Source organism: Eptatretus burgeri, chromosome 3 (assembly GCF_056783735.1).
Source record: "Eptatretus burgeri isolate ZD-2024b chromosome 3, Ebu_testis_v1, whole genome shotgun sequence".
In the NCBI taxonomy this organism is placed as follows: Eukaryota; Metazoa; Chordata; class Myxini; order Myxiniformes; family Myxinidae; genus Eptatretus; species Eptatretus burgeri.
In genome coordinates, this window is record NC_140963.1 from 104,325,489 (window position 1) to 104,342,645 (window position 17,157).

The 17,157-nt window shown below is 43.7% G+C and overlaps 1 protein-coding gene and 1 long non-coding RNA gene across 5 annotated transcripts in view; one reads left to right on the top strand and one right to left on the bottom strand.

Annotated features, from left to right (window-relative positions):
- The window catches only part of KCNH6 (potassium voltage-gated channel subfamily H member 6), a 556,858-nt gene extending 548,644 nt beyond the window's left edge, over window positions 1-8,214 (top strand). For all 4 annotated transcript variants that reach the window (XM_085874776.1, XM_085874773.1, XM_085874777.1 and 1 more), the window contains one exon: window positions 7,168-8,214. In XM_085874776.1, the coding sequence (XP_085730902.1) occupies window positions 7,168-7,413 (246 nt within the window). In that variant the 3' untranslated portion in view covers window positions 7,414-8,214. The remainder of the gene's footprint in view (window positions 1-7,167) is intronic.
- LOC147030571 (uncharacterized) lies at window positions 8,023-12,792 on the bottom strand. The gene is made up of 3 exons (XR_015056447.1): window positions 9,922-12,792; window positions 9,596-9,709; window positions 8,023-8,159 (listed from the first exon to the last, which is right to left on the bottom strand). It is a non-coding gene; the product is annotated as an uncharacterized LOC147030571 (long non-coding RNA).
- Window positions 12,793-17,157: the final 4,365 nt, after the last annotated feature.

The following is a 17,157-nucleotide window of genomic DNA, read 5'->3' on the forward strand; positions in this document are numbered from 1 at the left end:
GGTGTGTGGGTCGTGGAATCGTTTTCGGTAAATAAATAAATAATTGAAGGTGGAGTGTGGGTCGTGGAATTGTTTTCGGTAAATAAATAAATAATTGATGGTGGTGTGTGGGTCGTGGAATTGTTTTCGGTAACTAAATAAACATATTATTTGAAATCCACAAAGACAGAAATGCCGGTGATTCCATTTATTTTGGATCCTTTTCACTTTGGTCAATAACGTTTGGATCGAGGAGAGATCGAAGGTGGAACGACGGTGTAGTTCCTTACAAACACTGTATACACACCTTAAATGACGGTAAATGGACACCCGATTTTTGAAGGACTACCATTTGAAAAATAAAACCTCAATCAAAAATCGGCTCAAGTAAAATTTTCTAAATATCTCGGTGTTTAATTCCGAAGTCTCGTTTCTCTACATTCAAAACTGAAGGACAAGTATTGAAAATACTGTACGTGGTTTTTCGGCCTCTGCACTAACCCTAACAGCAAAGTTTTATCGAAATCGGTTCGTTGGTTCGTGCTGTGGAGCCTCGTGTTGCAGACACACACACACACACACACACACACACACACACACACACACACACACACACACACACACACACACACACAGCCGGAAAACCCGACAATAAGGGATATCTCATATATAGCGAATCCAATAGAGATAGAGATAGAGGATTTCTCTGGGTAAAAAGACATAATCCAAGTGTTTGGCCAGTTTGTGATTTTATCAAGGTCTGGGGAGATGGAAGAGGCTGCTTCCTGCCTTTCTGTCAGAATGAAGAGGGATGGACCACATGCATCCTGCAGAAGAGTCATCAGCAAAGCGATAAAGAGAGGTCATATATGAAGATCAGGAGTAGAACTGGACCCAGAACATACCTTGGGGTTCTCCAGCCATGACAGGGAGATTTTTATTGAGATTTTATTGAGAGCCACATGTTGGTTCCAAGAGTGGAGGAAGTTAGGGATCCAAGAGTGGAGTTGGCCTTGGATTCCATCGGCAGAGAGTTTGGAGAGCAAAGCAGGATGCCAGACCCTATTGAAAGCTCGAAATATGTCCTGAGAGACGGCCCTGATCTCATGTCTGATATTGAGGGCCTCCATCCATTGTTGGGAGAGTTAAAGCAGCATGTCCATGTCCATTGACCTGGTCTGAATCCGAATTGATGATGAGATGAGGTCATTGGAGAAAAGGAATGATTTTATGTGCGACGATGGATTCCATGACCTTGCTGATGATTGGAAATAAGCTAATTGGTTTGTAGTTAAGGGGATCCGTTTTTGCACCTTTTTATGTAATGCTGTGATGTTGGCTGACTTCCAAGCAGATGTAAGATGAGCGAGGGCAAATGACAGGGTGAAAAGGGCAGAGAGAGGAAGTACAAGAGCAACAGAGCAGGTTTTTAAGACTCGTGAGCTGATGCCGTCTGGTCCAGTTGCCGAATCGGAGTCAAGGATTGCCAAAAACTTCTCCACTTTCTCAGGTGCAAAAGATGCAGAGTCCAGTAGCAGTAAATGAGTTTATCATATAGTAAACAGAAAAGTATCAAGAGAGTAAATGAGTGACAGATGTGAAACTGAAAACAGTCTGAGAGATCTGGAAAGATTGAGAAAAGAAGAAGTCGGGAAAAAAGAAGAAAAGTGAAATATTGGCTGGGTTTAGGTGGAAACTTTGAAAGGGCTGGTAAGTAATGCTCAGGAGAGTTGGCAAAGGAACATTTATTGATTGAAACAACAAAGCACTCATCATCAGGAATGCACTATTAACAATGCAGAGCCTAGCCAGGGTATATAGATTACAGTATATCTGAGAATTAATTGATTATCAATATTAATGCAGATCTGCATGCAGAGTAACACACTCATCATCATCATCATCATCATCATCATCATCATCACCATCATCATCAATGTTCATACCCTTTACAGATCATTAGTACAGTACTGCCAAAGCAGTTCCTGGACAAGGATGATGCTGGGTGGTTTGCCTTGCCTTCCCAGCAGTCACTCAGGACAAGAACTTGTTATTTGCTCAGGGTACCGACGATAACTCGCCGACTCTTTGTAAAGGACAGGTTGGGATCATTAACATCCACAAACTTATGCTGGCAGATCGGACACTAGTTTAACATCCATCTGAGGAATGGTACATGCATGTATCACCCTACATCCAAAACACCAGGGAAGAGCATCCAGCTGGGCCGACATTGTAACCCACGTGAGACAGCTCAAAGGCAAGTGCACATACATCTTGGCTATCCTGCGATATTCACCCACTCATTGACACAAAAACCAATTACAGTAATCTCTATCATCCCTTTGGGAATGGATAAGGCTAAATAGAGTTCAATAATCATCAACAGAGAATGGATAATTATTGAATGGTGCATTAAGAGGGCAAGGAACTAAATAGAAATGCCTGGTGCTTCTCCACGATATGCTACATAAAGAAGGACCAGAGGCCGCTCAAAAATGTAAGTTGCCAATGAGTAGAAGCAACATTTACCAAATATGTGACTTAAGTTTCTATTAAACTGGCAGTGAAGGCGATGATGATGTAATGTGTGAATCTCATCGCCCAAGAGCAAGCATTGCCACCCAAACAAAAAGGTAAGATAGCTATCATGCCACTTGTGTCATTCTGTGGTATTGTAACCGAAAGTGCCTGAAATAACAGGCCCAAACCCCTTTTTCGTATAAAATAAAAATGGCACTCTTTGATGTCACCAGATATGCCTCCACTCACATTATTGTTAAACTAATTTATGTTAACATAACATTTTATGTTTATTTTAACATATAAGTATTTATGTTAACGTATTAGTATTTTATGTTAACATGTGGCTCGTTTTCCTGACGCTGATCCTGCTCACCAGATTCTCTCAGCGAGGGAGTCTCGTGAGTGGAGGAGGCCAATGGGCCGACCACGTGCCTCGTGGTTGCAGCAGGTTGATCGGCATCTCAAGGAGATGGGGATGGGCCAGGCATCTGCCTGGGGGATGGCCAGACAGAAGCCCCTGGAGTACCGGTAGAAAGTAGACGCAGCGACGCACTGCTCTGGCACATGCTCCCATACCTTACCTGACCTGACTATTTCATGTCACCAGATATGCCTCCACTCACATTATTATTAAAGTATTTTATGTGAACAACCCACTCTGTGGAAGTACCTCCTGTGCAGCTTCCCTTTGCAGGGCAGCTCACCAGATGATGGGATTGGGGCAAAGCCTTCGGGACCCCCAATCTTTGATGATAGAAAGGAAACCAAGGGGTAACATCCCTGGGTCAGATTGCGGGAGAGTGTGTCGGAGTGGTGCTGAGGTGTCGTCCACCAAACGGCGGTCTCCTTGGGTTAACCTGAGGCAGTCCCTTCGGGTGGGTGCCGGGAATGTCCTATCCCTAAGAGAGGATGATCACCTGTCTCTGTTATCATCTGAGCTCAAGCGTTTGGACATCAGGATTGCAGCTCTCTCTGAGGTTCAGAGACCGGATTGTGGCGAGATAATGGTGGGTGGTTACACCTAATATTGGTCTGGTCGCTCTGATGGTTACAATTCCCAAGGAGTTGCTGTAGCTGTGTCCAATAAGCTGACCCCAATGATAATTGAGGTAACACCGGTCAACGAGCGTATTATGAGATTAAGGATTCGTCACTCCTTAGGAGTCATTTCCCTGGTCTCTGTTTATGCTCCGACTGAGGCGAGTGATCTCTCCGTGAAGGATGCATTCTACGCCACGCTCGAGTCTGTGGTTGATCAGTGCCCCAGACGCGATACACTTCTAGTCTTGGGGGATTTCAATGCATCGCCTGGAACTGATAGGGATGGTTATGAGACGTGTGTTGGTCCCCATGGGCCAGGAACTATGAACCAGAATAGCACTAAGTTCCTTGACTTTGCAAGAAGTCATGGACTTAGGGTGGCTGGTTCATGGTTTCAGCGCCCACAAGCTCATCGCTGGACTTGGTTTTCCAACGCTGGTGGTGTGGCAAAGGAGATTGACCATGTCCTCATTGATGGTCGCTGGAGAATGATCCAGAACTGCAGGGTCTACCAGAGTGCTCAGTTCCTCAATACTGACCACCGGCTTGTTGTAGCAACTCTGAAGTTGCACCTTAAATCCAGGAGAATGGTACCATCTCAGCCTCGGCTGGATGTTGGCAAGCTCAAGGATGAGAGGGTAGCTGAGGAGTTTGCGAACAAGCTGCGTGGAGATTTGGGGGGTCTGGGTGCTTTGGGAGGTCCTGAAGAGTTGTGGAGTGCCTTCAAGACCACCGTCTTTGATGTTGCCGGTAGATATCTTGGAACTCACCATTGGGCAAAGAAGAATTTTGTCTCTCAAGGGACACTGGATACCATTGACCAGTTGCAGGGCCAGGCTGAATGGCAGAGCTGAGCTGTTCAGGGAGCTGAGGTCTAAAACTGTACGTGTGCTCAGGGTGGACAAGGAGGCCTATGTGCGAGGAATCTGTGAGGGGGTAGAGCATCACCTGTGGTCAAGGGATTCTCGTCTTGCTTCCAGGGGAATTTGCGCATTACGTTCATACAAGCCCATCTCTCGGAGCACTGCAGTTGGAGCAGAGGGTGGTAGGCTCTTGACAGAGGAGTGCGAAGTGAAGGCCCGCTGGGCCGGTTACTTTGAGCGGTTGTACTAGGCTGATCCACCAGCTGTTGAGTTGGATGTCAGGGGTGTTACAATCCCTGTTGCTGACACTCCAATCAATTGTGGTCCACCTTCGCTTGTGGAAACACAGGCTGCGGTGAGCCGGTTGAAATGGGGTAAAGCTCCAGGGATCTGTGGTATTCATGCTGAACTTCTCAAGGCTGGTGGAAATGCTGCTCTCGTGTCATTGCATGCAGTTCTGTGCTCTGCCTGGAACACAGGCATCATCCCAACTGACTGGAAGAGGGGCCTTGTTGTCCCTCTCTGGAAAGGGAAGGGTGATCGCCAAGACTGCAACAACTACCGAGGGGTGACGCTGCTCTCAGTGCCGGGTCAGGTCTTTGCTCGGATAATTCTTGATAGGGTTCGCCACCATCTGCTTGAGCACCAGCGTCCAGAGCAGTCAGGCTTTACACCAAAGAGGTCAACGATTGACCGTATGCTTGCTCTTCGTATCCTTTCCGAAGCAGACTAGAGTTTCGGAAAGGGCTGCTTGCAGCCTATGTTGATCTCTGTAAAGCGTTTGATTCAGTGAATCGGGATGTCCTCTGGAGGATTCTTGGTCTTCGTGGGGTGCCACCAAAACTGATCGATCTGATGTCTGAACTCTACTCTGGTACTGAGAGTGCTGTCAGATGTGGTGGTACCATCTCTGACTTATTTCCAGTTGTTACTGGAGTTCGTCAGGGGTGTGTACTGGCCCCCACACTTTTCAGCACTTGTATGGACTGGATTCTCGGGAGGATGGTGGACAGATCAAGCTGCGGTGCATCGTTTGGGAATGTCAAGATCTCTGACCTTGATTTCGCAGATGATGCAGTCATCTTTGCGGAGACTTTAGATATCCTTTTGGGGGCCCTTGAGGTGCTGAATGAGGAGTTGCAGCCGCTAGGATTATGGGGTCCTGGGTCAAAACTAAGATCCAGGCTTTCAATGACATCTTGGATGCTGCTGTCCTGTCTGTGTCTGTTTGTGGTGAGGATGTTGAGGTCGTGGAGAGATTCACTTACCTTGGCAGTGATATTCATGTCTCTGCTGGCTGTGAGTCAGAGGTCAATAGATGTCTGGGTCGGGCCTGGGGAGTCATGGATTCACTGGATAATGGGGTGTGGCGCTGCCGGTACCTGTGTGGGAGGACGAAAGTCCGAGGCTTCAGGTCCTTGTTGCTTCCAGTCTTGCTCTATGGATGCGAGACTTGGACTCTGACCAAGGATCTGAGACGGAGACTTGGTTCCTTTAGTACCAGGTCTCTTCAGAGAATCCTTGGCTATCGCTGTTCGGACTTTTTTGTCCAACGAGCAGTTGCTGAGAGAGACTCAAATGAGATTTGTTACCTGCATAGTCCGTGAGCGTCAGCTGTGGCTGTATGGACATGTGGCTCGTTTTCCTGATGCTGATCCTGCTCACCAGGTTCTCTCAACGAGGGAGTCTCGCGAGTGGAGGAGGCCAATGGGCCGACCACGTGCCTCGTGGTTGCAGCAGGTTGATCGACATCTCAAGGAGATGGGGATGGGCCTGGCATCTGCCTGGGGGATGGCCAGACGGAGACCCCTGGAGTACCGGCGGAAAGTGAACGCAGCGACACGCTGCTCTGGTGCATGCTCCCACACCTGACCTGACCTGACTCTTTGATGTCACCAGATATGCCTCCACTCACATTATTATTAAAGTATTTTGTGTTAACAAAAATGGCTGTTGAACCATGTGACCAATGACGTCATCAAACCCCCCTCCCCCCCCATACAATTTAGCCCTAGATGGGCCTCAATAATCTGCATACTGATTGGATAAAGCATTCAACGTGTGCAGTTATGACGTCATAATGAAGCCACCAATGACATTATCCCAAAAAAATCACATTTATTTCCCATGGGGAGTACTTGACATGTTCCAGGTTTCAATTTTTTTCCATGGAGCAGTTTCTATGGAGTGATAATACAGAGGTCCAAAGTTTTTCTGTTTTTCCAACATGGCTGCCACACTTCATGACCTATGAGGTCATAATTATCGTTAAAACATTCTACATGAGTCGTCGCACCTATGATGAAAATTTTGTGTCAGTCGGATAAGCGTTTGCAAAGAAAACAGAGAAAAATATCCCAGACGGACATACGTACGTATGGACGAACAACCCAAAAATCATCATCAGCATCAGAAACAATCATCAGCAGAAGAATAAAAACTGCAGTTAATTGTGCATTTGTAATCTACACATTGTGACTCATCCCATCAATAATATATTAATCTTAAATTTGAAACACGAAAGTCAGGTGATCATCAGAAGCAGAAGGAATGGCAGGTTACAGGTGACTAATTAATGTGTGCAGAAAAGAACATAGTTTACATGTCATATCGTCTCACATTTGTCTATCCTTTTGCCTTTTTTATATTACTTACTTGTTTATCAATACAATGTGGCCGAGCCATGATAAGCAGAATTACCTTTTCCTGTTTCCCATTTGTGGCCATCTTGACATTTTTCTTTCTTTTGTTGTCCTAGGCCTCAGATGAAAAGTTAAGCCTCAAGACTCCACCGTTGACACACAGTACAACAATGAGCATAGGCAACGAGTTGGCTCACCAACTGGCTTCGGAGGGAACGCCAGGCCGTAGATTAGGCCATGCAGGACGTTTTCCTTCATTGCCTGGTTCTACTGCATTCGATTCCACTAATCTTTGTCCGTTTGACCTGCAGCGTTGTGTTTCTGATCCTAGTCTTCCCTGTGGCCTGGCACACATACCTTGATCTCCACCATCAACTTCTTTACCACCTTCCTCTTCATTTCTCTGGGAAAAAAAAAATCACTGTGGTAATGAACAATGAGCATCTGCTGAGAGTAATGTTGGGGAAAAAGGTGAAATAAATGCTTTTACAGTCAGCAGAAGTACAAAATGTGGAATATCTGAGGTTTTGGGATCTTCCATATTTGTGTTTGTGCAGGTCTGAAAGTGATGTTCAAGTTGCATGAAGCTAAGTGACAAATGCCACAGACAGAACACACTAATCCTCGAAACAGCACAAGGCTATGGTACAAAACCTGACATGTAGGTATATGTATGATATGACATGTCCTTCAGGATGTGATGACCGATGGTCTGGCCTTAAAGTAAAGAGTTTATAAAAGTACTGGTGTAAACCTGTTTGGAGAAACTTTTAGCACGCTGCAACCTAGATGACAAAGAACACACATACAAGATGTGACAGATTCCAATATAATTGTAATGTCAAACAAAAACGTTAACGCTGTACAATTACAAATGTAATACAGTCTGTATCATGCATGAGAGGAATGAAGCTGAATGAAATATTATTTGTACATCGGGAGGAATATGTACATCTAAGAACAGTTTTGTGAATGAAATTAAGCTTCGCCATGTCAAATACCTCGGTATAATGAATAAGAAGCATTCCAAAGCCTGTGTATCTCCTGGTCCATGGAATCAAAGTGATGTTACATGTTTGTTGGCTTCAAATTGGTGCGATTTGATTCACTGCAAAAATTACAACCATCCTTAAAGTAAGCATCTACAGTATGAGTATATGGCTGCAACGTTTCCTGTTTATTGCAGTTTTTTTTATATCTCGGTATTGTATATTCTCCATTTTCAGCTGTGCATTTTTCTTATGTACAGGATTTGAGACTCATGGAAGAGCTGAATGACAGAGAGGAGAAGGTAGTAAGTGAGCCAATAAACTGACAAAGGGACAGAGTGAAACAGGACAAGAATGCAGCTGATGCACCGCAGTCAGTGAAGGCGACTATCAGGTAGAAAAAGGGGCAGGGAGTACAACGTAGCCTATGTACCAGGTATAAGTACGTACTTTGTATTTGGAAGTACAGAATATGATGGCTTCAATACAAATGTTTTGCTGTTGTTCCTCTTTTCGGATGGCTTCCTCTCAATTTACCATTTGTTTCATATCCAAATGAAAGCGTTCAATATTCTTGAAATTGTGTTTAGTTTGACTCAGACAGTAAACATACTGTGGATTATAATTTTTTTGGGAAGAGACTTTATATTTTAAGTATGTGGTATGTGTGGATGGGGTTGGTAAATTGAGAGAGAGAGCCATTTCAGCAATGGAAAGGAAGGGGGGAAGTAGCATACAGAATAAAGGGGAAAGAGTTTCTTTTTTAATAGAGTACAGGTTCCTAAAGTGTAGGATAATGGAAGAGTAGGGAAATAGGGAAATAATAAAAAGGGAAGAAGGTATAAAGTTGTCAGGAGTAAGTCAAGGGAAGGGTATAAGGGGCAAATGGAGGAGGGAGGAGTCACAATTTTTATAATCATATGAATGTAATATATAGATGAGCCTTTGGCAAAATTGAAATAAAAGTATAGAACATTATCCAAGTAATATCAGTCACGTAGCTTTAAGCTGCATCTGATTTTAAAAGCTTCACACCCAAACCTATCCCTCCCTCTTTCCATATGGCCCCTCCCATCCCCCACCCCCTTCCCCAATACCCTTCCCTCTCCAATTCGCTCTCTCACTTTTTTGAATAATAAATAAATAAATTTTCTGAACAGTCTTGACATCACCTCTGCAACAGACAAGCAAACCATAGATGCCCACATTCTCAAATCCTCTGCCAAACAAGCGAGACTGGTATTCCTTTTTCTGTTCTTCTTAGCAGGTCATTCAGCTTGGACCTGATCAGCTTACAAGGTGCATACCCACCGAAGTACATGTCAGTTTGCCTGCTTCCAATCATACACAAAATATTGAAATGTCCAATTGTCAAGCTGTTTGTCTTTCATATCCTGATCATTAATCATTGATCTGAATTTTTCCCCTCATCAATCAACTTCACTTGTCCTTTCACAACAATGAATCGAGGTGCTAAACCTAAAACAGCAGGTCATGCATCTCTTTCGTCATATCTTAATCCTTCTACTCTGTTTGCCATTCGGACTTCACATACCTCTCTCTACACCACTCAAGGCTGTCTCTTCATGCACTTCTGACTTCCGAAAACTGCACAGACAGTGAGTGCATCACTCTCAATGACACCTCCTCATTTGCTCTCCCAGTGAACCTGGCAGGCAGTAAGACATTGTTTTGGAACAAATTATATTCCTGATTTACATAAATCATCTTACTGAACCCCAAAACCTAACTCTTGACAATTTTGCATAATATTTTACAATTTACATTATGTTGAAAATTTATCATCCTAATGACAGATTAGCAGCAGCTGAAACCTACACAAAAAAAAAATCTCAACAACATCACAAATTGGTTTCTTACCAGGAACTTGACATTTAATCCAGACGAGTGCCACATCCTTCAAAAATCTCACCACAAGGACTGACAATCCAACCCACTCATCTCCTTCAGTGATCAAACTCTGAAAGAAGTTTAGTTCTTTGGACCCCTGGGTTTCACTGTTATTCAAGCCTGGTGTTGGCTTAACGGTTAAGGCAGCTGGCTTGAGACTTAGGTTCTTGAGTTTGAGCCCCTGGCTTGCTGTTGAAATAGCACTTGGTGGGGTTGACTCAACCTGTCATCTTTCTGTGGTTGGCAAAATGAGTACCAGCTTACTGATAACAAGGGCACTGCATCAGTGACATAGCTGTTCTTCCAGAAATGATGCAACCAGCAGCATCCAGACTGCGTACAAAACAAAAACAACAATACAACAACCATTATCCAAAACTCTCATGGGCATACCATATATTTTCATACAGGTCACCAAAACCCCTGTGAATTGCAAACTGGTTAGCCTTGTTCCCTTCATCAGCAAGGTCATGGATTCAATAACAGCAGCAGATCTCTTTTCAAACTCTTTAATCTCTGCCCATTTATTTGGCTTCATTTCCTGGTCACTCCACCCTGGACATGATCCTGCTAATGCAGCAAAGGATGGATGATCTATACCTCAAACAAGAAGTCAGAGCAGCCTCTTTGGATATTTATCAAGAGTTCAACATCACTTGGCTTTTTTGCAGAGTTTGAGACAGTCACTGAGAAGGCATCAAGGGTCCTCTCTCGCTATTGGGGACTTTTCTTCATTCTCATGAGCATTGCATTTCCCTGGAGGTTGGATGGCATTTCAATGCAGCATCCTCAGGCTTATCCTGTTCCTGATTTACCAAAATGACCTGACTGCTCTCTATTCAACTTTGGTTATCACCTCTGCTGGAATGTCACTCACCTAATAATAGGTAGGCTAAAGCCACATCCTTTTTTTTTGGCCATAGAGAAATTGAGAAGCAAATATTCTTGAATATGTCATTCAATGCTGCCAAATCCTGCACCCTCACTCTCTCTATTAAGACTATCCCAAACAGTGCAATTTACTTTGTCAATCAACCTCTGTCTGACTCAGGTGCAGTACTTAGGGACCCTTGGACTACATGGAACATGTCAGGATTTTATGGAGCCCATCACCTTTCTAAACCAGCTTGCAGGGCCGTGTGGTGTCTTGGAATTCTTCATAGAGTTAAGTCAATGGTATTGGTACTCCAATCCTCAAAAACCATGCTTCTGCTGTATTTTTTCTTTACTTGCTCTTCTACAAGTCATTCTCAGATGGTTTCCTGCATCCATCATGGAGGGTTGCCAGCATTAACCCTTTCCACAAGAAGAATACTGATCCGCTCAACTATAGACTGGTCAGTCGGCTCCCCATCATAAGCAGTGATGAAACAACTTATTACTTCAGACCTCAAGTCTCATGTGTTCGTCAACTCTCTAAGCTGTTATTATTATCAGTTTAGTTTCAGCCCTGACTATTCTACTTTGGAAATGTTTCTTCAATAAATGCAAAATGTCTTCTATAAATCTTCAACAAATACCTTTTTTGTATCCTGCGTCGAGGCTCATGGAGGAGCGATAACAGAACAGATCAGGATGTAACAGAACAAAAGGAATAGAAGAAAGAGAGGGGAGCCAACAGCAGAAATGATGGACAAGATAGAGGGAAGTTGAAGAAATAATGGATGTGGGGAAAAATGAGAGCAAGATGAGGACACAAGGGGTAGACAAGATGGAAACAGCAAAAAAAAAAACTCTCAATCACAGAAATGGAAGGAAAAACTGGAAACTTGAAAAGAGGTGAACTTGGGGAGGGTTAATAGAGGGAGAAAAGATCAAGGTTGTGGATGGGGAAAATACCTGAGATGGTGGTGAAGACCTGCCTTGAAGCCCAAGAGGGAAGATTGAGATTGAAGAACCTGAGGAAGTTGGTTCCACAGATTGGAAAAAAGAAAACGAATGAGTGGCGATGAGCAGTGATTCTGTATTTTGGGTGTTCACCAAAAGGTGGTTACTGGTAGACCGCGTGTGCCCTGAAGAAACCTGGGAGGGGGGGGCGGAGTGTGGGGACACGGCACAGAAATAGTAGAGTGTGCAATACCAAAAAGGAGGCAATAGAAGAAACAGAGACCACCGACCTGTCTGTGATGTGAAAATGAGAGGCTCAGCTTCATCAGAGGAGATTCCAATGGTTTTGAGTGTTTTGGTTTCCGTGGCATCAAGCTGAGCAAGGAGTAAGAAGGGGTACCAGCACAGAGGGGAGAGCAGTACTCCATAAATCTGCAGATAAATGCCCTGTACATCGATAAAAATTTGATCAGGTGTGCTTTCAAGGCCATCTCATGGAACATCTCTCATAACTTCCAGTTCGTGGTCTGCTGCATGTGTTGGTTCAATCAGCTCCAAAACACAAATTTAAATCTATTTGTAATTCCCTCTTCATATATTTCCCATACTTCATTATTTATCTCTTCCTTTTCTCAATATCTACAAACTGAATCTTCCTTGAATAAAACGCCCTTTCCTTCTTGCATTTTAAAATGCTTCACCTTGCTTATTTATTTCATGGGCATTGCATGTTTTTCTTCTTCACCATTATATATTTCTCTTCTTCTTCACAAGGATTATTTTCCAAAACTGTTTTCACCGAAACGATTCGTCCATCAACCCTCCTCCCAAACCTACAACACGACCTTCCTCCGTGCTTTCAAAAGCAATAATGATTTCCACCCATCCCATGATCTTTGGCTCCATATGTCTAGAATGGGAATCTTGAGAAGTCCAGTTTGCAGAGGTTATCTGCTCACAATAATCAATTCCCCTTCATGTTCTTGAAATATGTCAAACCCTTCCATTTCTATACCCTCCCCCACATCTCCGACAAGCATGCATCCTTCCAACCCCACCCCTCCTTTGTGTCCCCCTCTTCAGCATGCCTCGACTTTCTGCACCCCACCCCCTCACCCCACTCCTCAAAGCTCACCCCATCCACTTAAAGCTTCCCCTCAACCTGCCCCTCTCAGCTTCACCTCCCTCCCATCTTCCCCCTTTCCACACCCTCCCACCTCCTCCCCACCCCGGTCTGTCCTGCAAACTCCCAGCCTCCCACCCACAAGCACCCTCCCACGAGCCTCGACTTTGTATAATTTTTTTTTTTAAATAGCTGCGGTACTCTCTGGCACCAAGCCTTACCTTCCAAGTCGTTGGCCATTGATATTGAAGGTCCCCTTTTCAAATGGTTGTGGTTTTTTTTGTCTGTGCATGCCAAAATGGGTAAATGGATGGTATTCTCTCCTGTGCTCCACCTCCTTGAGTCTGTTGTGCCACAAGACAGAATTATTCTTGGTCTATATCAAGGACTTTTTTGCTTCTCAGAAAAATCCTATTTTATTGTGCCAATGACTCGCCTTGTGCAGAACCATCCATATCTCATACCCCCAACAGGCAGGCTGCAGCAACATCCTTGTATGAAGATCTGGGGGGAAAAAAATGAGTCACTGATCAACTACATGGAACATGTATTTCAATACAGGAAAGTCAATTACTGTCATATTGTCACTCTGGTCCTCCATAAACATCAACTGGTGAAGCCCCCAGTCTAATTTTATGGGCAACCTCATGGGGAGGTGCAGTCTCTGGAGCTTCTTCTTCTATCAGCCACAACACTGTATGTCCAAGCTGGCTTCTAAGGTAGGTTATTACCTTTGCCACTGAAGGTGGACGGAGGTTATATTTTCACCCCTTTTGGTTTGCCTCTCTGTCTGTGAGCAGGATATCTCAAAAGGTTATGGACGGTTTCGGATGAAACTTGGTGGACAGGTCGGGTGTGTGACAAGTACAAATTCATTAGATGTTGGTGAAGATCCAGATCTGGCTTATCAGTGGGATACAAAACATAAACTCTTCAGCCTGGTGTAGGTATGCACTCCACCGAGTGCCGTTCTAGTTTCCTTTGTCTTCTCCATCGATCCATATCCATTCTAAGTTGTCAATGATACTTCCATCCATAGTGTTATGAAATAAGGCACCCCACTCTGGGCTGGTGCAGCTGCTTTTCATCTTACTCCAGATGATGGTGGTTGAATCCAATGCTCTTCAAGTTACTGGCATCCCTTTCACATACTGCAGTGATTATGTGCATTTTGTCTCCTTTTTCCAATGGTCGCTCGCTCAGTCTGTCGACCTGCCCTGTTCTATCATTTCGCTTTCCCATGAACTTCGACTTCTGTCAAGAAAGAAAGGTCATTCCTTGGTGGAGTCACACACAATTATACAGCAACCCACACCTCAATACTTTCCCCACTTTTAAATTTACCTCTCACGTCCATTATACTGTCTTCCTCTTTTGTGGCATCCCCTCTCTGTCTCGTCTCATTACTCCCTCCCCTCCTTTAAGATGATAACCAACCACTAGTGTGGAAATCTCTGACTGCGCACACCCCAAATTCCTCCCAATGACTCTTTCATTTAGTCCAACTACACTGACTATTCCTTCCAGTCTAATTTCACATATGTTTCTCCACATCACTAGCCAGCTGCAAAGCATTTGTAAGTAACACTGTATGTATAGTATTGCTATTATTTATTGGATAGCACAAACCGCAATTCCACCCCCACTCCTCGATTCTATGAGGCCCAAACTTCTGAATGTCGTTGGCAACCTCTCCTAACGAGGCCAAGGTATTGTGCCTGTTGCTATCTCATTTGCAGAGAGTTCGGTGGCTTCTCAGTTTTATACAATCTTTCATTGCTACTTCTTCAGGCCTCAGCCCTCCCGAGCGACACCAAAATGCACATTTTCGTTCCGTAACCTTGTTAACCTTCAAAGCCTCTTCCCTCCAGTGCATAAAGGTGGCAGCCTACCACTGTTTAATTTGCTTTCCATCCACACCCATTATCTTTTATACCCACCTCCCTCACCCATACCTGGTAGCTTTTCTTTTCTATCAGATCCTGCATGCTTGTTCATCCCTTGTTCCCCTTCCCATCTCCCCCTCCAACCCTTTGCCATCTTGCTGTTCAATAAGCCTGTTTTTCACTTTCAAAAAGGAGCAATTGAGATATTATTTTGTAAATTATTTTTATTTTCTTCTTAAATTGTCCTTCAAAGCTGCAAGATTCAATAACACCAAACGTTAATAGTAAACAAGTACCATTTGTGTTGTTCAAGAGATTAACAGGGATACTTAGCATCCTCTCCCAAAGTCTAAGACAGTCAAGCAAATACTATACACAAAATCCAAATATCTGCAAAAGGACACATTGACCCCCAGCCATACAAAAAACAAGTAACTACAGTACAATAAACTCTCCAACACTTATTCTACCACCTGTCCATTTTTGAAATTAAGGAAAAAACCGACAAAGTAAATGATCTTGGAAGAGAGGATATAAAGAAGGTACTGTTTCAGTTATCATTAGCAACTTCATATTGGACTTGGATTAAATTACAGATTTTGGTGTTGATTGACTCACTTCTGAAGTGAGAGTGGTTGTGCCACCGATGCGGTGTCTTTGCAGATAAGGGCACAAATTTGGAATTTGTTCAGTGCTAGTGACAACTTACATACTCTTTCCAAAAGACCTTGTGATATTTTACAACCAACAGCTAATGTTTGCATACGTGTCACCACTTATCATCCATCCGAGGGACTCATTGATACAATTGCCTGCCTGCAAAACACCAGTTCTACAGTTTATAATCGGGTCCAGCCCCATAGCAAGCTTGCCACCTCTGCACCCTCCTTTCAGACACTGATTGTCATTTTAATTAGGAAGGACTCATTTTGATCCACAAAGAATACCTTTTCAGAGCTCTTACATTGTAAAAATAGATTAGTGGCATTTTCCACCACTATCTTGTCCCATACATTCCCCTCATTTATCTTTACTCTAAAACTGTACCCACCTCTTTCCTCTCCTCCCATTTCCTCTGCCCTCCAAATTCTGTCCCCTCACCCCCCATTTTCTTCCCTTATACAGTATGTTCCCCGTTTTGGTCTCTTACTTTATTAACTGTTCTTTATAGCAGGCAACATGATACGAGTAGAAAAGAGAAAATAACCAAAAGAGATTAGCGTTACAATGAAAGTAAGTTGCAGATCTTAAGGCCCTGTCACACCTTGACGATTTAGCCAGCATATGGCAACGTATCAAAATTGATCTAAAACGCTGGCGTACACTGAACTATTGATGTTTTTTTTCAGTTTTGGGCATATAATTACGAGTTGGACGTATGCATAATGTATTAATAACGTACACAGAACGTTTTGATAACTTATACCAACGAATGCTTAGTGTTGTCGGCGTTCACAACTTATGCCCAACGATAGTCTAACTTATGCATAGCGCGGCAGCGTGTCGCCGACGATCTCGTGGCGTAGCCTATTAAAAGGCTGCCGCTCGACGATTCAAATCATAACCGCACGAGACATCGAAGAGTCTGAAACACTGACAGGTTCCTCCTGTGAACCCCATTTTTATAAACCAATTCCCCTAAACGCTGCCAATACGCCATTATACGGTAGCTGTAAGTTAGAAACACGTTCAGTAAGTTCTGTGGTCGTCCGGAAGACATCAAATACGTCTACATACATCAATATGCATTGGAGATATGTTACACATAGGTTCAAAGCACGTTACTCATAGGTAAGAAAGAAGTTTCAGGTATGCTAGACATTACCTCGACGTATTTCGACTTGTGAGTAACTTACAAGTAACGTGTGTCGACGATCGCATAAGGTGCCTACAACTTATGGCCAGTGTATGCGGAACGTGTGAGTCATACGCTGGCATACGTCGAAAAATTTTGAGCATGCTCAAAATTTGTCGACGAGCTCGGCGTACTATGACATATGCCAGCGTGCTCTTAACGTATACAAAACTTACCCATAACGTATTCGACGCGTGCCAGCGTATTCGCCAAATTTTTCATACGTCGGCATACGCTGGCTAAAACGTCAAGGTGTGACAGGGCCTTTAGCCCGGCCATTATCCTATCGACATCCTCATACTCTTCAATGCTTTTCCAAAACAAAAAAACTAAGACACATCGTAAAATAAAAAGTTAATGATTTTGATATCACTTTTAATGGATCACTATTCCAGGGAAAACTGTAGAGGAATGGACAAAGGGCCAAGCTGGAGGAGGGAATCTGGTTAGGGCTGTGAAGTGCTGGCGTGACAAGAGGAGACTATGAGAGTGTGACCACTTGAAGATTGGTGTGG